General features: G+C 43.6%; 1 protein-coding gene across 1 annotated transcript in view; it reads left to right on the top strand.

Annotated features, from left to right (window-relative positions):
• Positions 1–26,645, top strand: part of ntm (neurotrimin) — a 129,240-nt gene that overhangs the window by 73,001 nt on the left and 29,594 nt on the right. The window contains exon 2 of the mRNA XM_034550568.1: positions 15,609–15,841. Within this exon, the coding sequence (XP_034406459.1) occupies positions 15,609–15,841 (233 nt within the window). The remainder of the gene's footprint in view (positions 1–15,608; positions 15,842–26,645) is intronic.

The raw sequence follows: 26,645 nt of genomic DNA on the forward strand, positions 1-26,645 counted from the left end.
TCACCAATTGGAGCTTGAATTCTCACAATTTGTTCTCCAGTGTGTTCTTTGTACATGTCAGTTGTTTCAACGGTGCAGCACATGGGCTTACAGCTTCCTCTACATGTCAATCCTCACTCACTTGAAGCCCGTTTGACAACACGTTGCTATGACAGCGGGCTATATGCATCATCAAATGATGCCATGTGGTCAGTGAGTGTTAAAAGGATGGAGTGTCGCCGCCGGCAACAATCAGGTGCAGAGAAGTGACGCAGAAATCAAGTGTCGAGACATGACGAGCTGTTGACAGCGAGCTCTTTAGATCTCGGTACAGGCCAACATTACATTACATTACATTACATTACATGTCATTTAGCTGACGCTTTTATCCAAAGCGACTTACAATAAGTGCATTAAACCATGAGTCCAAACTCAGAACAACAAGAATCAAGCAAGTACAATTTCTTTAATAACGTTAAACTACAAATTGCTATCAGTAAGGGACATTTAAGTGTTACTAAAGTGCTACTATGGCTCTACCTTCCCTATTCAAGGTATAGTCAAAAAAGATGTGTTTTTAGTTTGCGACGGAAGATGTAGAGACTTTCTGCTGTCCTGATGTCAATGGGGAGCTCGTTCCACCAATGAGGAGCCAGCACAGCAAACAGTCGTGATTTTGTTGAGTGTTTAGCTCGAAGTGAAGGAGCTACAAGCCGATTGGCAGAAGCCGAGCGAAGTGAACGAGGTGGGGTGTACGGTTAGACCATGTCCTGGGTGTGAGGTTAGACCGTGTCCTGGGTGTGAGGTTAGACCATGTCCTGGGTGTGAGGTTTGACCATGTCCTGGATGTAGACCAGACCCGATCTGTTCGCAGCACGGTACGCAAGTACCAATGTTTTGAAGCGGATGCGGGCGGCCACCGGTAACCAGTGAAGGTCGCGGAGGAGCGGAGTAGTGTGGGTAAATTTCGGGAGGTTGAAGACCAGCCGAGCAGCTGCATTCTGGATGAGCTGTAGAGGTCGAATGGCATTAGCAGGTAGACCTGCCAGGAGGGAGTTGCAATAGTCTAGGTGTGAGATGACCAGAGCCTGGACCAGAACCTGTGCCGCCTTCTGAGTGAGAAGGGGTCGTATTCTCCTGATGTTGTACAGCATGGACCTACAGGAGCGTGTTATTGCGGTTGACTGTCGAGTGTCACACCGAGGTTCCTGGCAGTCGGAGTCGGAGCCAACACTGAGTTGTTGAAGTTAATAGTTAGGTCGTGGGTCGGAGAGCATTTTCCTGGAAGGAGGAGAAGTTCAGTCTTGTCCGGGTTAATTTTCAGGTGGTGTGCGGACATCCACTGAGAGATGTCGGTCAGACAGGCAGAGATTCGTGCTGCTACCTGTGTTTCAGATTGGGGAAACGAGAGGATCAGTTGGGTGTCGTCAGCGTAGCTGTGGTAGGTGAAGCCATGCGAGCGAATGACAGAGCTGAGAGAGTTGGTGTACAGAGAGAAGAGAAGAGGACCAAGGACTGAACCCTGAGGGACCCCAGTAGTCAGAGGACAAGGCTCAGACACAGATCCTCTCCAGGTTACCCGGTAAGAGCGGTCGGTGAGGTAGGATGAGAAGAGTGAGAGCGCGGTGCCTGAGATACCCAGGTCCTGGAGGGAGGACAAGAGGATCTGGTGGTTCACTGTGTCAAAGGCAGCGGAAAGGTCTAGAAGGATGAGGACAGAGGAGAGAGAGGCTGCTCTAGCAGTGTGAAGTTGCTCAGAGACAGCAAGGAGGGCAGTCTCTGTTGAGTGGCCTGCCTTGAATCCAGACTGGTGGGGGTCTAGAAGGTTGTTGCCAACAGACTGCAGAACATCAGCCAAGACAGGTGGGATGAAAAGACCCCCTTTGTGTCCCATATATAAAAAAGGTGACATTATGTTTTATCTTCTGCAATTCTCAAAACAGTTTTCATCCCCTTCTTTGTATTTTTTTCAACAGAGTGTAAGATTCGTGTTCAAAGCTCCGGGTCCCGTGGCCGCAGGAAATTCAGGATTCGAGTTAAAGTTTAACAATATTTAATGGCAAAGATAATACTCATGTAGCGTTCACGATCGTGGGGCCAGAAAGGAGGAACTCTCCACAGACGGAGTGCAGCTCCCAGGGAGCCACAGACCGGGGCTGTCTCGAGTCTCCAGACCAGTAGAACCATGTCCCCAGAACAAAAGCTCGGCTATTAGTATGGTCATGCAAATGAATTCACACCTAAAGGTTAGTTCCATTGGTCAGTTCAAAGGATGCCGCCATTCTGTTCGCTACGCCAATTAGTAAACAGGCAAGGTCAAAGCTCACTCTTCCGGTCAAGGACAGGAAGTTCCCCTTCACAATAAAACCCTATTATCCTGCCTTCCGAATAAAAGCAACACATTAGGTTTCAATCGGCATCCATTTTAACTATTGTCTAAACAATAAAACATTCATTCATTCTCATGCATCATACAGTTAATCATTACATTTGTCATTAAAACAGAATAATAAAACAGTGATCCTCTCTTATGTTTCATAATACATTCCTCCAGAATATTCCTCATAATATCCCAAATTAATTATCATATCTTTCTTTATGTATTAATTTAAAACATAAACTTCTCTTATCTACATGTGCAAATATATATAAAATCCACTACAACCTAACAGTCCCTCCTTTTATACTATTCCATAGTATAAACAACTTGTATTGGATTTTATTTCACCGCACTGTAAACATCACTGTAATACAATCTTTATTATCAATACCTGTGGAAGAAAAAACAATATCACTCCCTCCTTTTGACCCTGCTCTGCAAAGTAACTAAAGTCTAGGAGTGTTGTGATCAGATATGTGTCTATCTGTGCATATGTCTATGTGCATCTTCTTCCTCTGCACTCTCATCTTCTTGATGGTCTCCTCTCTCTGCATTCCTCCATTCCTCGATTTCCTCGAGTAAAAGGAAAACAGCAAGTTCAAACACTATATTTATTTTATTATCATCATACTTCTGTGATTTTTTTATAATTTGAATCAATGTGTTAAAGGTGCACGATACTCCTCTGTTGGCAGCACATCTGTTGGTGAGGTCCATCACAGCAGGCAGCCAGGTACACAATGAAGGTCGACGATGGAGAGACGAGTGTAGCTGTGGGAGAGAATTAAAACACACAGAGCGGCTTTCTGCGCTGGCTCTAACTAAAGTTGGATATCTGAAATATACTTGGAAATAATTTCATATTTCCCGAACCAATTCTCCAACATGTCTGAGAAGTAGTCATTCTATTTCTATGTTTTCTTTTAATCTTCTCAAAAATTATTTCTTAAAGAACTGAATTATCCAGGTTCGGACTAGCAATCTCAAACTAAATTATCAAGGATCAGATTAGCAATATCAAACTCAATTATCAAGGATCAGATTAGCAATCTCGAACTCTGTGTGAGGAACAGCTTCTCACCCGTGGGAGGAATCAACTATTAAATGCGCTTCTGTTGTCCAACGGAGTCTTAATTACTCGTCCAATCCCATCTATCTTAAATTATTTATCTCTTAATTTATTTATCTCTGCGGATTATATTAAATGTAATTGATCAACTCTATGTTCTTTTAACTATTTCAAATCCTGCTAGGATCTGATTGCGAGCTGGTATTAGTCTGGCTCTCCTCTCTTGCTCGAACACCTACTGAAAGAGAAAATGAAATCTCTCATTTCTTCTCAAAAATATTTGCAGCTAGGTATTTTGTGCCATGACATATTTCAGCTATCTTTGACTTAATCGTCCGATTAGCCCTCTCGACTATACCCTGTGATTGTGGGTGATAGACTGCTCCGTGTGCATGTGTAATTCCTAGGTGTCTTTCCACCTCTTTTAAGTGTTTGTGTGCAAAGTGTGTGCCGTGGTCAGACCCTATTCTCCTTGGAACTTCATATCTCGGGATGAGTTCCTTCTTCGGCCATTTTAAGACTGTCTTTGAGTCTTCTTTCTTGCGGGGGATCGCTTCCACCCATCTGGTGTATCTGTCGATCATCACAAGTAGGTATCTGAAACCTCTCTTCCTGTTTTCTGCACCCATATCGGTGTAGTCGATGCATATTTCTTTGAATGGAGCATCTGGCACTGGGAACTCTCCTTGTGGACATTTGTATGGTCTTTTCATACTAAAATCATTGCAGGTGGGACATTCATGGTGATGAGTTTCACCATCTCAGTCATATGATGCCACCAGAGGATGGAAACTTCCTCCTCTGTTCTTTTGGGATTCACGTGAGAGGGACCATGTGCCTGTCTGATGAGTCCTTGACACATCCTTGCAGGTGCCACTATGCGTCCATCGTGTGATCTCCAGAGTCCTTTCTTTTGGACGGCTCCATTGTGTCCCACTGATTCTGCTCTGCTCTGCTTCTTTCTGCATGAGCTTGATGTCTTCTATTCCGAGTTTTGGGAGTTCCGGTGCGGCTATGTCTGTCCTTTGTTTCACATAGCCTGCTTCCTTCTTTGCTGCGAGGTCAGCGGCTTCGTTGCCTTCTGCCACTTTTGTCTTTGTGGTCTGGTGTCCTTTACACTTCATCACTGCTACGTGTCGTGGTAGCAGGATGGCTCTCAATAATTGCTTCAATTGACTTTTGTACTTTTGTCAATGCCACTACTTCTGCTAGCTGTGCAGATGCTGGCTGTGCGATGATTTCCGCAGAAATGGTTGAATGTCTTTTCTCTTGTTGCTGCACGACTGAGTATGCGGCAATATTTCCATCTTCACATTAAGTCCATCGGCCATGTCGATTGGCTCGTATGAGACTGTGATATTTAGCTGTTGTAAGACTTTTGAAATCTTATCTTGTCATCGAGAATGCACTTGAGGTCAACTAGGCAAGAACTCCATGTTCTGTGTTGACCTTGAGCTCGAGACACATCACAACATGAGCAGTTTTCTCAATTGCTCTTTTCAGGACTGCCAAGTGTCTTGTGCAACCTGTTTTGACCTTTTTCGATGTGGTCTAACTTCGAGCTGTCGTACATCAGGTCTCTCTCCTCCCTCCTTTTTCTGAAACAAAACAGCGGACACTATCCCGCTTGATTCAGAAACATCAAGATGGAAGGGCCTGTTGTGGTCAGGTGTAGACAGCTTTGAGGCTTAGCCAACTTCTTGTTTGGTCTTTGCGAATGCCTCTTCTGCATCATTTGTCCATGTGAGCAGGGCTTCCATGTTTCGGCTTCCTGCTTCAGTTATGTCTCTGAATGGCTGTGTGAGAGACGTGAAGTCAGGAACGTAGTGTCGACTGTAGCCTGTTAGGCCCAGGAATGACAGCATCTCTTGTACTGTCTTTGGTTTAGCTGCACTCAAAATGGCCGACCTCTGTCCCGCAGACAGAGCGCACGAGTCTCCTGAGATCAGTTGTCCCAGGAATGACACTGCATTTTTGCAATCTGAGTCTTTGAGCGCTTCACCTCATAACCTGCTTTGGTTAACAGCATTAGAAGGTCTTTCGTCACTCTAAGACAAATTGCTGCAGTTGGTGCAGCTAACAGCAGATCATCCATGTACTGTACAAGTACTGTGTCTTCCGGTAATATGAAGTCTTTGAGGTCTTGCTTCAGGGCTGCATTAAACAAACCCGGGCTATCTCTGTAGCATTGTGGCATTACGGGTTTGGCACTTGAATGTTCTGTGCAATTGTGGCTTTGTTGATGGTTCTTAGGTCATGAACCATTCTCCAGCCTCTGTTACCGGATTTTTGGACTGGTAATATCTGTGTATTCCAGTTGGACTCTGCGTCGATGAGTATGCCTGCTTCATACAATCCTTGAATTGTCTTTTGAATGCCATCTCTTTGTTCTAGCTGAAGCGGATATTGATAGCGCCAGACCGTGTCTTGATCTGGTTTCAAAGTCATTACCACATTATGTTGAGTGGTGTGGCCAACATCATAGTCTCCTCTCGACCATATTTGTGGTGGCACTTCCAACATTTCATCAGTGGAGGGATGATTTGAGTGTTCCCTTCCATGATTTCTGTCAAGGTCAAGTTGTCGGAGTTGTCCCTTGGAATACGAGTGTTGCTGTATCCTCCAATAATCACCATTGGGGGTGTGGGACAGATATGGGGATTTGGTTGGAATCCACCTTTCTTTTGAGACTCTCCATCATTGGGCCAAGGTTTCTTGCTTCATGACCTGCTCTGATCAGTAGTGTGATGTGAGGGGCAGAGTCAGGTTGCAGTGCATACCAGTCTCGTTGGTCTGCAGACAGTAAACATTCAGCTGCAACTCCTTCTTTTCCTACAATTATGGCTTCTGTTCTGATGACTTCAGTTTCACCCTCCTTTTCTTCTTAGGCGACGGCGTAGTTGTAGGTGCAACGGTAGGGATCTTCTGGCATGACATATGGATGTTGTGTCATAATCCATGGCATCTATGGCACAGGTGATGATAGGTTCTTGCCCATTTGGAACCATTATTCACTGCGCCGGGCCCTCTGGGCCTCTTCATAGAAGATCCACATAATCTTCATCCTGCACTATTCTTGCAGGCATCTGGTTCTGGTTTGGAATGTGTCGTCCAAATCCTCCTCTTTGTGAGCTTCCTCTGCCTATAGCTGCATCAGAGCGACTGTAACATTCCTCAGCCCTGTGCCCAAGTCTGTCACAGATACGACAAGGTTCTCGCCACCTGTCTCTTCTGGATCCTCTGGACTTGTCTCTGTCTTTTCTCCTCTTCTTTATATTGGTCCAGGGCTTTGCCCACTGCTTCCTGGATCTGGACGACGAGGTTGCTAACAGCAGCCATCTGCTTTCGCGCTTGTGGGCCGTGCTTGGCAGCCTCTGTGTCCTCTTTTGCTATCTGTAGCTTCAGGAGTCTCATTGACAGCTCATCTTTGGTTGCCTTTTCTTCTTCATCATCCTCGTGGTGCTGAGTGATGTGGTGTGTGATGTGTTTCTTCCACACTTCAAAGGTGGCATCTTTATGCCCATCGTATGTTGCTCACGACTCAACTTGGCCGGGAGACCTGCTATTACAGCAGCCTTCCACATGTTCAGGTATGTCAGGTTCCTGTCATGTCTGGTGCCTGTAGCTGATTCCCAGGCGTCAGCTGCTTCCTTCAGGTACACCATGGCTTCTTCATCTGACTTTAGCTTGATGCTGGCTAGGTTGGCCATGTCGGGAGTATCTCTGGGATTATATGGCTTGTATTGAGGTGTGCCATTGCTCAATGTCATGATAGGTGCCTGAATCTGGCATTTCCCTCTTCTTCTTCACAGCACACTGGGCTTGTTGCTGCCACTGACATCTGACTGTCGTGGTGGAGGCTTGTAGCTTATGCCTTCCTTTGCTCTCCTCGGGAGGTGTTGTCGTGATCCCTGGAGGCTGTCTCCTCCTCTGCTGTCTTGGAGGCTGTCTCCTCATCTGCGCCAGTTGCATAGCACAGTTAATTGACCGGAAAGGTCAAGCAGGGCTCCTCTTCTTGTGAGATGGGGGTGGAGGGGGGTGGGGTCTTGATTTGGCTCCTCTTCTCGCTGAGGTGTCGCAGTTAGCCATGCGATTAGAATGGAGGCTCAGAGCTGGAGGTGGGGGCTCTGAGCTGGAGGTGGGGTGCCACCAGGACGCAGTCCATATGCGTCCATCGCCTGTTGTTTGGTTAGGGATGGCGTTAATGAGCGAGGGAGTGGTATCTGGGTGGGACCTATCTCCTATTTGTATCTATTGGGACGCTCTGAATTGGGGAGGTCATGACTTGGCGCCTCTCCTGGGCTTCCTCCTCTGCCTTTCTTAATGGTAATGTGATGGACTGACGTTGTCTTTACCCTGTTCTGACAGCTCTGCTTGTGACAGTTCACCTTCCTCTGCCTTTCTTTCCCTCTCTTTCTTCCACCATAATTCTCGTCTCATTAGGTCCCTGTCTTCCTCCTCTCTTTGCTGACTTTGTCTAGCATCCCTTACTCTGCCCTTTTCTCGGCCAGCTAATGCCCTCTGCAGCTGTGCGACCTTGTTCATCAGGTCTGCGACTGTTCTGCTTTCTGTGGAGTCAAACTCTACACTGCCTCCTAATAGTCTCTCTACTGGGGCCATGGTGTGTGGAGCTTCTCTTTTAAGTGGGCTGTGGGCGTACGGGGGAGGGTATTAACATATGATGGGATAGATGGAAGGGGTGGGAACTGGGGCTGATGGCAGAAGTACAGGGGCTGTCTCCATCGACAGCTCTTTATTCCTGTTTGTTTCTTCTTTGGGGTCTTTCGGGGTGTTGCTTCTTCCTGGCACCTCCGAGCAGTGTTGTCTTCATTCACTGCTATGCCATGTCGTGGCAGTCTTGCCTACACAATGGCTTCATTGGTTCTGGTGACGTCTGCTGATCAGGACGTGAACCAATTTTCCTTTCTGTTTGTCTTTCAGCTTGAGCACTCTAATCAGAGTAACTTCTGGTCCTCTGTGGGCCCCTCCAAGGTTGTTACGTCAAGTAAACCCTCGGCATGACATTGCTGAACATATTTCCTCAGCTTCTTATTCAGTCTTTTGGCTTGAACTATCAGGTTCATAGCAGCATAGAGGATGTCTTCAATCCAAGCGACCTGAGTCTTGATTGAAGTTGGCTCGACATTTTCCGAGAATGGGTACTGACTGGCTTTATATAAGGAAATGTAAATGTAGAAGGAAAAATAAAATTTCAGATTAAAATTTATCCAAAAAATTAAAAATTAATTTTTTTGAATAAATTTAAAAATAAAATATTTTCACACTATGTGTCTAACGTGCAAGTGTGATGCGATTGGGAAAAGACTTCAAGTTAGGAAGGGAAAAAAGTTATACACTGCAATTGGACAATATTCCTTAGACAAAAATGGGAAAAATGTGTTACTTTATGCAAATGGAACAACGATTACGTACAGTCCACACAGCCAAGCACAAAGCAAATGATACAGCCTTCAGCTGTCAAAAATGGGAAAAACTTGTTATTTTATGCTAATGAATCACTAGGGGCCCAATCGGTATAAGTGGGACTCTGTCCAACACTTTATACAGGCTTCTCCTGTGTACTTTTAATAAGCAAATTATTTAACAGGGGCCCATTGGTATAAACGGAACTCTGTTCTACGCTTATACAGGCTTCTCCTGCGTTTCAACCAAATCAATGGGAAAAAACGTTATTTTAAGCAAATTTTTAACAATTACTTTTAACCGCCCAGCATAAACAAGCAAATGATATGATCACAAAAACTGCCAATTATGAGAAAAGCAAACGATAAAACAATTACCTTTAATCAAAGAATCGTCAATAATGAAAAACAAATGGCATGAGAACCAAAACCGCCAATTATGAGAAAAGCAAACGATAAAACAATTACTTTTAATCAAAACCGGTAATAATGAGAAATCAAACAATAAGTCTTAATCAAAATCCGACAATCATGAGTAAAGCAAATAATAAATCAATTACTTTTATTCAAAAAACTGGCAATAACGAGAAAATCAATTGCTGTAATAAACTGGCAATACTTAAATCAAAAAGAATAATGCATCAGTGGTTTACCACTGTCCTTTCACTATTCAACACGATGGTGCCAATAAGGTTAATCCCTAGGGCACTCCATGGGGGGTGGGGGGGGTTCAACCACTAGGTGTCAAACCTGATGGTGAATGGCTTTCACTGGCAAAGACGTGTATTCTAAACACTTGTGACCCACATGTGGTCTTGCAGGGGGAAAAAAAATGGTTATTTTATAACCCTTTGTCTGTGTCCTCTGATCTCCTTTTTCCTCTCTTCTCTCAAAAAGGTTTAACTACTTATTCATCAGGGGCTCAAAATGGTATAAGTGGGATTCTATTCTACCCTTATCCTGTCTTCCCTATGCTTGTCTCTTCTAATTATGGAATATATATATATATTTACAGTATTTACAACAATAGCACGCTGTACTGCATAGAAAACTGTCCCAAACGGTCCCAAGGTAGGTGGGGCTCTTGCTCTCTTCACTCTACAGACCTGTTTGTAACAACTGGTTTATCACGGTAACTTATTTATCTTATTTCTTACAATAATCCATATCAATTCTTGCGCCGGTCTTCGCCGGGGGAATTGAACCCTCCACGCTGCTAATCAGTCGCGTCGCGGAACGATTTATCTATTGTGGACTACTGGACGTTAAATTCAATGTGCGTCCCTAAAGAGTCTAAGGGGAAAATGTTCTTAGCGGACAATAGATTATGGCGAATAGCTTCTACGTAACGCTCACTAACTCCTCACTGTGGGGAGTTTAAATAAATAAACTCCGGCAGGCCGTTCTCACGGACTTCAACTCTTTAGGAACAATGCGGCACTATCTTCGCGTAACCAGTCTCGTTCAATATGCTCGTGCGACTCACAACAGAAATACACACATTTAACAGTACAAAACAAAACAAACATAAAAACACTAAATGAGCATCATCTTCACCACGGACCTAGCTTAGTCCTTATTCTATGTCGTGTTTTCACGCTAAATGTTTTAGCCTGGTCCAACAAGCTCCGCACCAATCCACACGCTAAAGTGTCTATATTAAGCTATGCAGGATTCGATGAAACAGGTTCCAAGCTTACCGATAATGAGTTGGCCATGATGTGGAATGGCGTGGATCTAGCGGGCCCAGTTCCTCAGCCACGAGGCCACAGCAGCTCACGTCGGTGGTCACCAAATTGTAAGATTCGTGTTCAAAGCTCCGGGTCCCGTGGCCGCAGGAAATTCAGGATTCGAGTTAAAGTTTAACAATATTTAATGGCAAAGATAATACTCATGTAGCGTTCACGATCGTGGGGCCAGAAAGGAGGAACTCTCCACAGACGGAGTGCAGCTCCCAGGGAGCCACAGACCGGGGCTGTCTCGAGTCTCCAGACCAGTAGAACCATGTCCCCAGAACAAAAGCTCGGCTATTAGTATGGTCATGCAAATGAATTCACACCTAAAGGTTAGTTCCATTGGTCAGTTCAAAGGATGCCGCCATTCTGTTCGCTACGCCAATTAGTAAACAGGCAAGGTCAAAGCTCACTCTTCCGGTCAAGGACAGGAAGTTCCCCTTCACAATAAAACCCTATTATCCTGCCTTCCGAATAAAAGCAACACATTAGGTTTCAATCGGCATCCATTTTAACTATTGTCTAAACAATAAAACATTCATTCATTCTCATGCATCATACAGTTAATCATTACATTTGTCATTAAAACAGAATAATAAAACAGTGATCCTCTCTTATGTTTCATAATACATTCCTCCAGAATATTCCTCATAATATCCCAAATTAATTATCATATCTTTCTTTATGTATTAATTTAAAACATAAACTTCTCTTATCTACATGTGCAAATATATATAAAATCCACTACAACCTAACAAGAGCCATTAAGGTGTGCATTACATTCCATGTCTTTCAGTGCAGTGTTCAAAAAGCACCTTTTGATGAGCATCTCCAGCTCATGAGTGGCTGATGGTGACGTATCCAGTGACTACAAGAGATGAGGGTTGTACCCCTGGAAGCCAAGCTACCGATGACACAGCTTTACACCTGAACCCAATGGATCCACAGTGTAAACAAAGTCTAATTGTGGAGCAACAGGTGTCATGTTTTTGTAATGGTCCACACATTACTGTCAGGAGGACTGTTTGCTTACGGTTACAGTTCCACCTCCCAATCTCACATCTCCCCTTTCCCTTCCTCCTTTCATGCTTTTGAGAGGGATGACAATTTTATTTGGGATTAAATTTGTGTTTGCCATCTGTGCAGAAGCGATAAGGAGAGAAAATATGGAATGTAAAATAGTTATCCGTTCCTTTTTCTTCTTGCTGCTCTCTAGGGGGATTAAGCTGCTGAGGCATATAGTTTTCATAACAATAAGAGCCAACGTCACAGCGGATATTCTTTTTTGTGAAGTTCTTCAAAAATATATTCAAGAGGATCATTCCAGTTAGACTTCTAGAGATGACCAATCAATTTAAAGGACCAGTGTGTATCATTCGGAGGATTATATGGAAGAAGTGAGATATCATTTGTACAACAATATTTGTATTAGTGTACAATCACCTAAAGGAATAATTATTTTTAGCTGAGAATGAAGGTAACACCTACATAGGAAGCAGATCCTCATCACTGAGTCTACCGCGTTGCACCGCCATGTTTCTACAGAAGCCCAGAATGGACAAACCAAACACTGGCTCTTGAGTGTTTTCATGTTTCCAGGCATCTGGTTTTCAGTCTCACTGCTCACTTCATCCTCATTGATGACTATCAAAGAATAAGCAATTTCAATCTCATAACTTGCAACATACTTTTTCATTGAGCTCAAAATGGCAGCACTCCCACTCACATACCATGACTCATGCGGCATAAACACTGCCAGGAAACCGTCCTCCGTGTCACTGACCCTCTTAAACTGAACACAAACCAATGAAGACTGTTTCCAGAGGAGACACTGACCGTAGCCTCGACCTTGAAGACAGATAAGTGAGCAGGAGGATTACTGAGTTCTCTTAAAGCGACATGATCCGGATGTTGTGTTAGATATTTTTTCATTTAATTCATTCCTAGTTTGTGTTGCACTTTACTGAGTAAAGTCAAACTCTCTCTTTATAACGATGCTTCAGAACACATTTCCACACCTCATGTTTCTCCCATTTTTTATGTTTAAACAAAAAAACACGCTCTCCCCATAGTTTGCATGTCGAAGTGTCCTTGAGCAAGACACTGATAACTAAGGATGGGTCAAAGGCAGAGAAGAATTGTGATGAATAGGTTGGAAAAATTAGCAAGAAAATTAGTTGTGCTCATATAATCTATGAAAAATGAGAATAAACATGCACAAGTATGTGTTCTCAAGAATTAGTCCATTTTCATTTCGTTTAAATTACATTTTTCCCAACTGTACTTTATAAACATTGAGTTTTCCTATTTGATCCTTTTTGTTTTTTCTTCAACAACTTTGTTTTCTTATATAAAACATTGACACATGAATTAGCTGTGCACTTACCACTTAGCTGTGGAGCACTTAGTAACTAACAATAAAATTATCATTACATATAAAGTTGTTGCAACTTACAGTATAGTAGTTACTCCCTTAAAGCTGTTACCATTGAAGAAGACTTGTAGGGGTTAAATCACTCTTTAAAGTCCTATATCCTGATGCTATCAGGCAAACCACAGGTACGTTCATTGTAAATTAATGTTACAAGGAAAGCAGAGTTAGTTGTTAGTCTGTTGTTATTCATAAAGATTACCATTTAACAGTGGGAAATACATGTGCTGTAGCCAGTAGAAATGAAAACCCTACTTTGAATCCCCTTTGTCATATAAATTGATCCTTCGCCATCTCACATACACCGTGATCCATTATTGATTACACACTAGCCATTTTTTTCGTTCTTCTTTTCTCCACCATAACGCCACAAATGCCCCAAGGATGCCACTGACCCTACCGCTCCACTGAAGTGGAAGTGACTGATGCCGTAACGAAAGCTGTGACAGCGTTAATGGAGCCGAGAGTCTCTCGGCTGCAAAGTGTTCTGCTTCCCTAACATTGCGGCCATTTAAACCGTTTCTGTTTGAACGCCCTGCCCTTCTGTAAGGTCGGGAAATTAGGCCACAGAAATCTAAATGAGCCCTGATGATGAACGGGCATTTGGCTGCCAAAAAGCACAGATTGTACAAAGTATGAATTTCGTCTTCCTTTGGCACGCGCCCTATGAGTGAGACTTTTTGTTTTTCCTGCAGCTTTTGTTACGTGTGTGTGTGTGTGTGTGTGTGTGTCTCGTGGCCGTGGCTTCCGGCAACTGCCAATCATCTCCACACCTGCACCTCAACTCCGACACCTGTCTCCAATCACATCATCAAGTCCTCCCTGTTAAAACACCCTGGCTTCCCTCTCTCCAGTTGCCAGATTATTGCACCATTTCCAGTGGTACCTGGACTCTCGGCTTCACTAAGAAACGTACTTTTCTTGTTGCTTGTGATTTCCTGCTAACCCCTGTTCCCTGTGCCCAGGAATCCCGTACCTGCACTTCCGCTCAGCCGCCGCCGCTCACGCCACCTCACCACTCCGTCTACGCTCTCCCGGTTCTATACAATAAACTATTTACCTCCACCCAACCTTGCCTCCCCGTGTCTGCGCTTGGGTCCAGCACAACCGAACCCTCACAGCTTTGTCGTAGATTTCCGGAGGTTTGTCGTAACAGATGTGTTGCTCTGTGGAAACAGTCAAAGATCATGGACCCAGATCTTTGTGACTGCTGAACCCAATCTGTTGTGAGTCTTCCGCTCATTGTCTCGATCACTTGTGAATGTCACAAACCAAGTGGGTGGCAGATTAACAACAGAAACCTGGAGACATTTTGCATTTATGTACAACGGGTTGTTACAAAGCTTTGACAAACAATATCAGAATTCCAAGCAGGCTGTTAAGATAGCTGACATGCTATTAATATTTCCACTTATGTATTTCATTATTCAATATATTTTAATTATATTTGAACTAACTTCAACTAACCAATGTTGTGTTCCTAATCCTAATGAAGACAATTTGGTTCTTGGAAGTAAAAGACAAAAGGCGGTGTGACGCATAAGAAAAGGATTTCAAAAAGAGTTATTGGGAATGTGTCTATATCTACTTATTGCACCTGTTTTATGCAGAGGATCCTCATTCAGAGTAAAGGCTTTTACAGACTGTTGAAGGGACAGATAAATGAGATGGAAAGACGTAATACTTGACTGCTAATATTATATGTCTAGGGCTTTTATTGTGACGGGTCGAAACCGAAGCAGTAGATCTGGTGCCTTTGCCAAGATTAAAAAGGAGTAATATAATGTTCTTCCACAATGTGGTTGGCAGATGCAACCTTGCTAAATCAGAAATTAAGTTTATATTCACGTTCTGTGTAAATTAATTGCGCGACAAAAACAAGATGGTCATTGTGTGTGCAGATTGAGCTGATCCATGCCCTCCTCACTATGATGTCCAGCACGGCGGTTTTAGCCTCGGAGGTTGAAGAGTTGAGAGTTTCAGGTGGAGGACATCTCACCTCAGGAATAGCACACATCCTGAGGCTGTTTGATACTTGAACTCTGACGCACAGGCGCTTGTGGTTGCAGTGGGGGGGGTCACAGCACTAAGCAACGAGCAGCAGAAAGCACTTACGGACTGTGTTTGGTTGAATGTATTAATGCGATGCTTTTATTTTACATATTCTATTAAGAGCTGCCCCTGAGGCACATTTCCATCAACTGTGTTGACATGGCGATCAAGTATTGAATTTAATTGAGCTTTTTGAATATTTTTTTTTAAACCTTTATTTAACCAGGTCAAATCAATTGAGAACCAATTGTCATTTACAATGATGACCTGGCCAAGAGGCAGCAGCACAGCCCAGACAAGTGACACAGACAGCACAGATAAATACAGTGTGACAAACACATGAGAAAATGGCTAAAAACAACATAGATAAATTAATAAACACTACTGGATGTAATTAATGTCTGTTTGATTTTTTTACTTGGCTTGATCGTCAAGTGGGAATACCGGATGTTCATTTCACTTGTTGGTGGATTCAATGAGCACTTCATCCCAAATGAACCGCGCTGCGTGAGATCCTTATTGGTTTCCCATCTCTTCACAGGTGTGCACAGGGGGACGTGGTCACGCACACGGCGTGGCTAAACCGCTCCAGTATCCTGTATGCCGGAGAAGACAAATGGTCGGTGGATCCCAGAGTGAGTCTGGTGACCCTTAATCAAGAGGAGTTTACCATCAAGATTGAAAACGTGGACATGACAGATGAGGGGCAGTATGTGTGTGCAGTCCAGACCAGCAGTCGGCCCAGAACCACCTCAGTGCACATCCTCGTCCAAGGTAACACGTATACACTACTTCTGCAGCTATGCTACTACTAGTATATGACTAAATGATAGTAGCATTAGTAATTCATCAGTGTAACTGAACATATTTCTATAAGAAATATATATATTTTTTTATATATTCAGCAATGAATCTGTATCTTGTTTTAGTTCGGCAGGTGTCTAATGTAAAAAACACATCCCTCTATTGAACGTGTGCATATACACACACGTTTGTTTTTATTTTCCTACACTGTATGATTGATGGTCGTGTTATTCCTGAGCTTCAGCACGTGAGGGCATAAGTGAACAAACCACAGAGTGAAAACAGACGTGTTCTTTTGAATCTCACTTCCTCATTCATTGCTCCACTGGAGCGATTAGGGGCTAAATGCCTTGCTCGAGGAGAGGGAGGGGAGTGTGTTCCTCTTTCACTACGCAAGGTGAGGTTAATGGGGAAGTACCAGATGTTAAGATCCTTCGCCTAAGATGATGTGTGGAGTGTCCACAGTGAGCTGCACACGCAGCATCCTGGTAATGCGGTTGCTATGCAGAGCATCCGCGTGGCAGAGCATGCTGCACGTGAAACTGTCCTCAACTTTACAAGAGAGAACACGGAGCTGAACAAAAGAAATGCCACAATGAGGTCGCGGTTCAACCAACACCACCTGCATTTCTAAACCGCAACGCTAATTGTATTCAGCTGTCTTTTGTTTACAACGTTGTATTGCCTACGGGATGTAGAAAGGACAGAATAACACTCCCTTATGATTTAAGTTTTCTTCAAAGTCTTTCTTCTCATTTAATTTAATTAAATGTGAGCCTGTTAAAAGCATGCTCATTGGCAGTGGCACCCTGTCAGCATCCGGGTGTTTGAAGATTCTTTGCATGGCAACAGCACCTCCTAAGATGTGAGACAACAGAGAAGGTTGTGTTTGTGGTTATCATAGGGCCCACCTAAACTACTCCATATCTGATGACACAATGTTATGTTTCATAGCTCCTTAACAAACAAAATCAAAGCTCGTAAATACAACTGCTGTCAGGAGCATGCGTTTATCACATTCTGTTGCACTGTGCATGATTCACCACATTTGTGACTCATCTGAGCTGTCATCGTGACATAATGCAAAACCAAAACAAGTGACAAACTGTTATTGTCCTTTAAAAAGCTTAAGCAATCTGTGCCTCTGCGATATACAGAAATACAACGACCAACACACACACTGCAATCCAGGTAATGAGGGAAAGGAACTTAGTTTTGGTTCTAGGGCCATGTTAGCCTCCTCCAGTGTTACGCCCATGAAATATGGGGATACATAATCACCATAGTGATGTTTCCTCAGCAAGAACTTGAGTTTATACAACACACAATAATTGGCATGAGGAGAGATCCACAGGAGAGTAGAGATGCATACTTTATTTACATTAAAACAGATATTTCTCACTTTCTGTCATTATACTATGAGGCACAAAATAACTTGTATATCTCAGTACTTTCACAAAAAACTCTTCAAACCTCACTTAAAATACATAAAACATATTATACAGAAACTAAATTAAATATTACTATCCGTGTGCTGGCGGCTACGCTCGACACAGCCACACCGTTGCCATGCAGGAACTCAGCTTAACACTAATATATCTTACATTACACAATAAAGAACAAAGTAAACAATGCAAGAAAGCCATCTTAGTCTTTTAACCACTTATGAACATGTGATGAATTTGAACTATTTCATAAATTCAGTAAATCCTAATTGTTATTTATGGCTGATCTTTTGAACCACTTCACCTATTTTAACATAACAGACCATGCATTTACCATTTTCTCTGACATGTTCCAACATGTCACACCATCAGTGTGTGAATGCGTGAATGACGACATGCTGTTAATGCACTTGCAGGGGTCAGAAGACAATCTCAAGGTCATTTACCGCGCTGTGTTGGTTTAATTGAATCTGAGGACAGATTGAAGTGAAGCAGTAATCAATTGTAAGCACTGACATGACCCTTACCCCACATCAGAGCTTTGTAGTTCTGTTGCACAGCGGGGGTCTGGAGACTGGCCTAAAGAGACCAGCTGGTACTTAGTGGGGTTACCCGTTATCTCCGCTTCTCATTTGATTATTGGTAGTATTTGAACTACCTGCCCTGTCTGTCATTTTCAATAGGATGGAGATTAGAAGTTGCTGTATCTTCAATATGAACACACTGACTGACTGAGAGTCATTCTTAATTCTACTGAAGTCAGTTCAATCAGTTTTCCATGTGTACTCCTTAAAGATTTAATCCATTCACTTGAAATCAGGTTTGAACAGAATCTTTTATTATTGGTATTATTTGTATTTGTCATTGTGTATAAAATGTGACGGTGGGAGGAGAAACGCAAGTTCTGAGGAGCAGGCGACAGGTGACAAGGCGACAGGCGACAGGCGACAGGCGACAGGCGACAGGCGACAGGTGACAAGGCGACAGGCGACAGGCGACAGGTGACAAGGCGACAGGCGGCGTTTAGTGGATTCAGAACGGCGTTTTATTCCACATCCGGGTAAACCGGGTGGATTACAAGCAGAAGACTGCGCTGGAATACGGCACTCTGGGCTTTGGGGGTTTATTTGTCACTGGACTTCGGGACTGTCGGGAGCCGGGGATGGAATTATACTTCGGGAGGGCTTAATTGTTTGTTTGGCATGTTCTGTTAGTGAGGTGCAGTGTATGCCACATTGAATTTGATTTAATGATAACATTTGGTGTTCCCAAATGACGGTTTGGTTTGGTTTATGACTGTTACGCAGTCCGGTGGCAGACTCAATACTCAATATCCATTCCCTCGAAAGAGCGCATGTACTTCTCCCCTTAGGTTTGATGTTACTCAATGAAACCTTCCTGACAGCTGTAAGCTCTGTCAGCCAAGACTGTCCTGTCCACCGGCTGCTAACAGCTAACGGTAACTAGCTCTCCTGCTGCCCATTTCAACACAGATTTGTTGTTCACAATGTAGCGAAACATAAATATTGAGCACTGTTTAACCACATGAAGAAGTAGTTTGCACATGTGCAGTAGCAATCGGGCAGGATGTATGGATCTGGTGTAGTCTGATAAATGAAGTGAAATCAGATCGGTGGACAGACTCACCTGGTCCAGCATCATATGCTGTATGCCTCACATACAGCATATGATGCTGGACCAGGTGAGTCTGTCCACCGATCTCTGGTACTGGTGTCAGTATGGGGACAACTCTCTTTTAGTCATGTCCTCATATATGCACATACATATGCGATGTAGCCGGCAGGTCAGGGCTTTGTGTGTCTTGCCGTTGGAGCATGTTGACTGGTGCAGACACAGGGGTCAATAGTTCAACTGAGGTATCTTGTGACATAGTCTAGCCTTTTCTTTCTTCTTCTGAAAAAACTTTTTCCCATCTTTAGACGTATTAGAAAATGTAACCCGGAAACTGGAGAACCGAAATCTCCATCACAATTGGCACACTCTGAAGCCTCTGCTAAATATGAATGGGAGTCTATATGAAAATGAGTTGCCATGAGTCTCAACGATCAATCTCAGCTTGTGTTCGGACATCGTTTGTGTGACATTAATCAATCAGTAATACAACAACACCCTTGTAATATCCTTTGTGGGGTTGTTTTCATGTGCACCTGAGAAGTTGAGAACAATGTCACGTTCTGACACCTTTCTGTTATCACATGGTAATCAATTCAAAGAATTCACAAGAACAAAACAGTAAAGGTTATTTGTATTTCTTTTGTCGTGTAGGCCAATATGGAATATGATTTGATGGAACTAGATCCCTGTGCGTATGTGTTCGTCTAAAGCCGTGAGCTCACTGTGCTCGATGCTAGTCCTTCTGTTCCTGCACCAGAATGAACATTACACAGCACCTCTAATGGGGTGATCAGTGGAACCGGCTTCATGGGCACACTGGTGTCAAGTTGTCTGAAGGAGATGAGCACTTGTTTGTGGTTTTAAAAGACAGCTCATAATATAGAGCTGGCTCTCCCCCTCCTTTGGCATATTTGATCAGAGGGTCTCGATGGCGGTCACAATAACTGATGGCAAACGGCCGTGTCGGATTCAGATGGCTTCATTGATTATTTACAACACGTATGATCTCAGCAAAGAGTTTTAGCCACAGTAGTTTAGAGAACCTTCAGGTGGAGTGTTTAAAGTCGGGTCACAGATTAGTCCTTAACCTGAGATTCTGGACGATGGAACAATAAACAGAAATCAACGTATTCTAGGACAGTCCTTCTGTTTTGCTCTTATGGGCCTTATTATTTCTGCTGGGCGCCACTTGTGATCGGCCATGTTTGGTGTGTGTGTGTGTGTGTGTGTGCATAATATTTTAAGGGGATAACAGTTTGTGATGGACTGAACTACAAGTACACACACTTGAGTTGTTTCTGTGTTTGGCTGCAATACCTCACATTATGTTGGGATTAATTTAGTATTTGCCAGGATTGTATGTGAGTGTATTGTATAACGACTTCCAGCTGATTGTGTGCATACATCTCTTGTTTTAGAGTTTTATTTGCATACATCACTGGTTGTTAGTTGGCTCACTTGTATTGTTTCGTAGGACTACATGCTACTACCAGTGCCCACAATGCTAGCCATTGCTACCTCTGTGATTTAAATTTTTAATTTTGCAAGATTTTATATCACCTTACTGCTCATTTGTGTCTAGACATTAGGTTAGCCAATTGTAGGTTATATTCAATCACACAATACAGCAGTGGTGGTTGTAGATTATCATTGTGAGTGCACCTTTCTAGTTTATGAATGTGTTTTTTTTCTTTTTTATTGTTTTATTAAAACTGATCAAATAAGATGACAAACCTCTGATTTGTTCATTCCCATGTGCAAACCTGTCAGGGTTGTTCTTATGGAATTCAGTCTTTAGCATAAAGCCCAAATAAGTAAGTAACTAAAGTTTTCTTTTATATCTCACCCTCCCAGATCAGAAGTGAGCATGCGTCACAACATAAGACTAATTAAATAGAACACAACATAGGGACACTATATAAAAGTCATCTATGAAAGTAAATTAATACATTATATGTAATACAAGCACGTTTTAGCTATCAAGGTGTCCATGATGCAACTACACTTGATCTGGTCTAACGCTTTGCAGAAGCATTATGAACCACTTGTAAATAATCCAGTGATGTTTACGCAGTCAGGACAAATTAAAAAAAATTATAGATGAGATGAAATAAAAGCTTAAATAATCGCATTAAACTTGTGTTTTGTAAGATTCGTGTTCAAAGCTCCGGGTCCCGTGGCCGCAGGAAATTCAGGATTCGAGTTAAAGTTTAACAATATTTAATGGCAAAGATAATACTCATGTAGCGTTCACGATCGTGGGGCCAGAAAGGAGGAACTCTCCACAGACGGAGTGCAGCTCCCAAGGAGCCACAGACCGGGGCTGTCTCGAGTCTCCAGACCAGTAGAACCATGTCCCCAGAACAAATGCTCGGCTATTAGTATGGTCATGCAAATGAATTCACACCTAAAGGTTAGTTCCATTGGTCAGTTCAAAGGATGCCGCAGTTCTACTCGCTACGCCAATTAGTAAACAGGCGAGGTCAAAGCTCACTCTTCCGGTCAAGGACAGGAAGTTCCCCTTCACAATAAAACCCTATTATCCTGCCTTCCGAATAAAAGCAACACATTAGGTTTCAATCGGCATCCATTTTAACTATTGTCTAAACAATAAAACATTCATTCATTCTCATGCATCATACAGTTAATCATTACATTTGTCATTAAAACAGAATAATAAAACAGTGATCCTCTCTTATGTTTCATAATACATTCCTCCAGAATATTCCTCATAATATCCCAAATTAATTATCATATCTTTCTTTATGTATTAATTTAAAACATAAACTTCTCTTATCTACATGTGCAAATATATATAAAATCCACTACAACCTAACAGTTTAAAAAATACAAAGTAAAAGACGTTTCTAAAGCATTCTCGTCACATACGGACTCGTGATCAGGACCCCCACGGCATCACTTTTTAACGCACGGGTACCCCTTTGATTTGATTTTTAATTTGGATAAATACAATTAATTTTTTTAAACACGTGAGTTTGATAGGCATAAACATCTGGTTAATGTTTCATTAGGTCATTATTGACTTGCGGCACACAGTGGTCTCCTTGGTGAAAGTCTGTTTGTTTGGCCCAGTCATCCACCCCCCCCCCCCCCCTCCTTCCTCTCTGGGGATTTGTCCCATTTAATACTGTGTCACCTGACCTCCCGCCATCTTAAATACTACGGCCACTAGAGGCAGCCTTCATGACTAAATCGGACACTAGAGGGGTACTTGGAGAGCATCATAGCTTGACGCAGAGGACCACTGCAGCTTTGAGGATGGTTACAGTTTGGTTTCAGGTACGACCCAAGAGCAGACACGCAGGCGGAAGGGTAGGTGAAGGAATGGCTTTTATTTAGAAGACAGCTGGTGATTTGGAGGGCAGGAATCGAACGCAGGCGGGGAGATGTGGTGGCTGAGGGGCGGTGGCTGAGGGGGCGGTGGCTGAGGGGGCGGTGGCTGAGGGGCGGTGGCTGAGGGGGCGGTGGCTGAGGGGGCGGTGGCTGAGCGGCGGTGGCTGAGGGGGCGGTGGCTGAGGGGCGGTGGCTGAGCGGCCCGGTGGCTGAGCGGCGGTGGCTGAGGGGGCGGTGGCTGAGGGGCGGTGGCTGAGGGGCGGTGGCTGAGGGGCGGTGGCTGAGGGGGCGGTGGCTGAGCGGCGGTGGCTGAGGGGGCGGTGGCTGAGCGGCGGTGGCTGAGCGGCGGTGGCTGAGCGGCGGTGGCTGAGGGGGCGGTGGCTGAGGGGCGGTGGCTGAGCGGCGGTGGCTGAGCGGCGGTGGCTGAGCGGCGGTGGCTGAGCGGCGGTGGCTGAGGGGCGGTGGCTGAGCGGCGGTGGCTGAGGGGCGGTGGCTGAGGGGCGGTGGCTGAGGGGCGGTGGCTGAGGGGCGGTGGCTGAGCGGCGGTGGCTGAGCGGCGGTGGCTGAGGGGCGGTGGCTGAGGGGCGGTGGCTGAGGGGCGGTGGCTGAGGCGGCTGCGCCCATGCCACACACACACACACACACACACACGTATACACAGAGGACGGACAGGGGACACTAGAGACACAGGAAGTGGCAGACCCGTGACACTTATTAGAAGAACAACACATTTTGTTGTTCTTCGTCTCACTTTTTTTTAATCTTGCTTTCTGTTTCTCGGCCTCGATGTTGCACAAACCCGAAGAATTTTACCTTCAAACATTTTGGAAACAAGAAACACATTGATTGCAGAATAAGATACGTGTAGCGAGGGTGGATTTGAAAATGTTGTACCTTTTTTTTTTTGTGGTGGCACCAAACCAGCGTGGAGCGCTCTGGCAGTTTGGTGTGTTCTTTAAATAATTTGTGTGGTGTTTAGTTCACAGTGCACAGCTGCTTTTTACTGTAACAAAAGCTTATTCTTTAGTTAACTGTGTTTACCTCGATTGAATCACTGACTGATACAAAACAAGCCCACACTACTCTACAGCCCTCACACTATAACTCAGACTACTAACTCGGAGACGCCCACAGTCTGTGCTTCAGCATTTTTGTGCCATATTTTCAAATTGCATGAAAATGCAGATTTTTTTTTTAATGCACAACAACATATGCGTTGTGGTATTGGGTACATTACCCACCGGAACTATGTGAAGAGGGTCAAAGCTGTTTTTCTTCTCATAAGCATCAGAGGCTTTCGGAGCCAGAGACGGCACATTACTTGTTCGGTTGAATGCTCAGAGAAGTTCGAGGACCCCCGAGTAAACATTTTGCCTCTATGAAGCTTAAAGTTTGAGGGAAACCAAAACTTCAATATCGTCTGAGGTCACTGTTGCCTTGGTGACGGCAAAAGCAGGATAAAAGCAGGTTCATTGAGACAGCCAAGAAATACTCATACATTAAAGGTCAGAATATAATTTGTGGGCTTACTGTATATGTTGCTGCTGCTGCTGCCACTCTCTAGCAAACAACACAGGGGATGAACCTATTTGCCACCTGACTGAAGCCCATCTTCCACTTCTCCAGGAATAGTCTACTACAAGGTTCCTTCTTTATTGTTTTAGAAGCCCACACAGGAAGCTTGTCTATCAAAACCCTCAGTGTATTGTTAGAGTATGGTCTTCAAATAGAGTTTGCCAACAAAAAGTTATGGTGGCAGAGCTTAAGAATAATGATGTTGGTTTAGTTGTTGACAACCAACAAAAGCAGGTTGCCATGTTGCTCAGTCGTTCTACTGGTCTGGTCCACACTGAAATATCAAATATAATATTCCCATACCCTTTGATACAGATAACCACAGGGTCCAGAGAAACAAAGACTGGTTCATTTAGCAAGCCCCCCGATGTTTCCATGTAACGCCACCAGCTGGTCGGAGTTGTTACTTATCCTTTGAAACATATCAACATCTACTCAATAGATTGACATTAATGGTTAAAATGATAAAGGGAAAAGGCTAATGTAATATGGCATTTTGATCTCCAGCTCCGCTAGTCCATGCTTATGTTTCCTTGGACAAGACACGTAACCCCCAAATTCCTCCTGCTGTGCCTACAGAGTGTGAATGGGGATGAATGTTTGTTAGTGCTGATAGAAAGGTGGCAAAAAACCCACTTTGAGCGCTCGGAAGATGAGAAAAGCTCTGTACACAAGTGCAGTCCATGAGCAAAAAACTGATCTCTTGACATTGCCTCATTTGTGTTCTTTGTAAAATGTATTGAAAATTGTCTGATATGCGATATAAATCCTTCACAACAGACTCTCCCCAATTAGACGGTCAGAGAAACTGAGTGAGAGGCGGGCAGGAGGGGCGGATAGATGGGTCAAATAGACACAGGACTTTCACATAGTAAACCACTGTTTGTGTCCCATGTCTTTTACATTACTTTTAAGTAACTTCCGTACTTTACACAACAGTCACGGAACACAATTACTCATTAAATTACTCACACAAATATTTATTATTTTAAACTACAATCTTCTCTGAAGCCTGTTCAAATGGTTTCGAGGCCTGGACATTTCTGCATAGTTTTGTTGCGTAAGTAAACCGAAAATATTATAGATTAAGAGACTGTATGCAACACGGCAATCCCCAACACATCCAACTCTGACACTAGAGGGTAGCCAGAGTGTTATGGTGTTAAGCTTAGGGCCACTGACGGTCTGACCATTTGGGAGTGAGAATGTGTTATTTCCGAGCCATAATCATGGCAAATGTGTCCAATATTTTGGTTTATGACAAAGTTCCACCATCCATCCATGCTGAAACACAAATGACCCTATAGTCAATGACTAAAATGTCCGTTCTGGGCTACTGTAGAAACATGGTGACCGGCTGTGTGATAAGGACCCGCTCTGTATAGGTGATTATTTTCAGGTGATAATACGCTAAAGAAAGCTTTTTGCCAATAGAGCCCCTACATGTTACACACTATCTTGTGCTCAGTACAACTGTATTCAAACAAAATCATTGTTTACATGTTTTCCTTGAGGGCGGCTTTTCTGACCTTGTGAAATGTTGGCGAGTCTCATAAATCCTGTGCATTAATTATACACATTCTAGAAATAAATATCACAGTAAATTACCATCACCCACTCTACATTTCTCGCAGGATCTGCTCTAATTCCAAGTTAAGCAAAACCCACAATATTCTTTACTTTTACTGAATTTCCAATATCCTTGCAGGTTTTAATGTAATTGCCTGATGGCTTCATTAAAATAAAAAGTGTCATGACTGTCTTTACGGTTTGATTTTAGAAGAGCCGGCTTTGTTGATGGTGACACAACACAAACAAATAGTCTCCCTGTGTTCCTTTAGAAAAGTCTGCATTGGATGCACTGTGAAATAATGAGAGGGATATTTGTCCAGTGCATTGATAAATTCTCCTTTCAACCCAGCTACTGTATTCTCATTACTCCTGACGCCAAACATTTTACAGCAGGGTACCACCCGGGCTGTTTGGTTAAACTCTGATCCATGTGGACAGGAGGCATCATTCCCACATTTTAGCTCACCCCGCTGTAGGTCAAAGGTCAGAGTCAACTACAGAGCTGAGTCAGCTCAGCAGGGATTTGAACTCTGGTTATCCAGCTTATCCAGTGACTCGTGTTTAGAGTGGGTGGGCGAAGCTTTCTTCAGGAGCATATGTTGTGTCCTCTGCTTGCAGCATGGCGCTGCAGTGGTCAGCACGGCCTCCCACGCTCCAAAGACATGCACGTTAGGTTAATTGGAGACTCTAAATTGCCTGCAGGTGGTAATGTGAGGGAGAAGGGTCAGACATGGTTGAAGGTGTCCACTCGGATCAAATTTAAATGTGCAATGTACTCAGAGGAAAAAGCTCCCATGGGCATGATGTGAAAGGGGCAGGTGCATGCTGGGAAGTTAGTTATTGTAGTTAGGTCAGCTAATGTGGCCCACTCACCAACACGGTCAGCTGCTGCAGCAGCAGAGGCTGTGACACATCGCTCGTGAGCTACTTTAACACCATTAGAGCCTGATTGCCGTGATATGCGTCACAATTCATATTCCTTCTCAAAAAAATGGACATCGTACACACATTTTTAAATTCAGTGTGACACACACACACACACATGTCATTATCTCATATCAGAAATAGTGTTTTTAAATTTTAACAGGGCAGTCTCAATTGGGTCTGAAGGGTGCCACAGTGTCAGATTTGAAAGACCCCGAAACATACAACACATTAAACCTAAAATCAAAATGACATATTGACTGGCGAAA

Source organism: Cyclopterus lumpus, chromosome 14, assembly GCF_009769545.1.
Source record: "Cyclopterus lumpus isolate fCycLum1 chromosome 14, fCycLum1.pri, whole genome shotgun sequence".
In the NCBI taxonomy this organism is placed as follows: domain Eukaryota; kingdom Metazoa; phylum Chordata; class Actinopteri; order Perciformes; family Cyclopteridae; genus Cyclopterus; species Cyclopterus lumpus.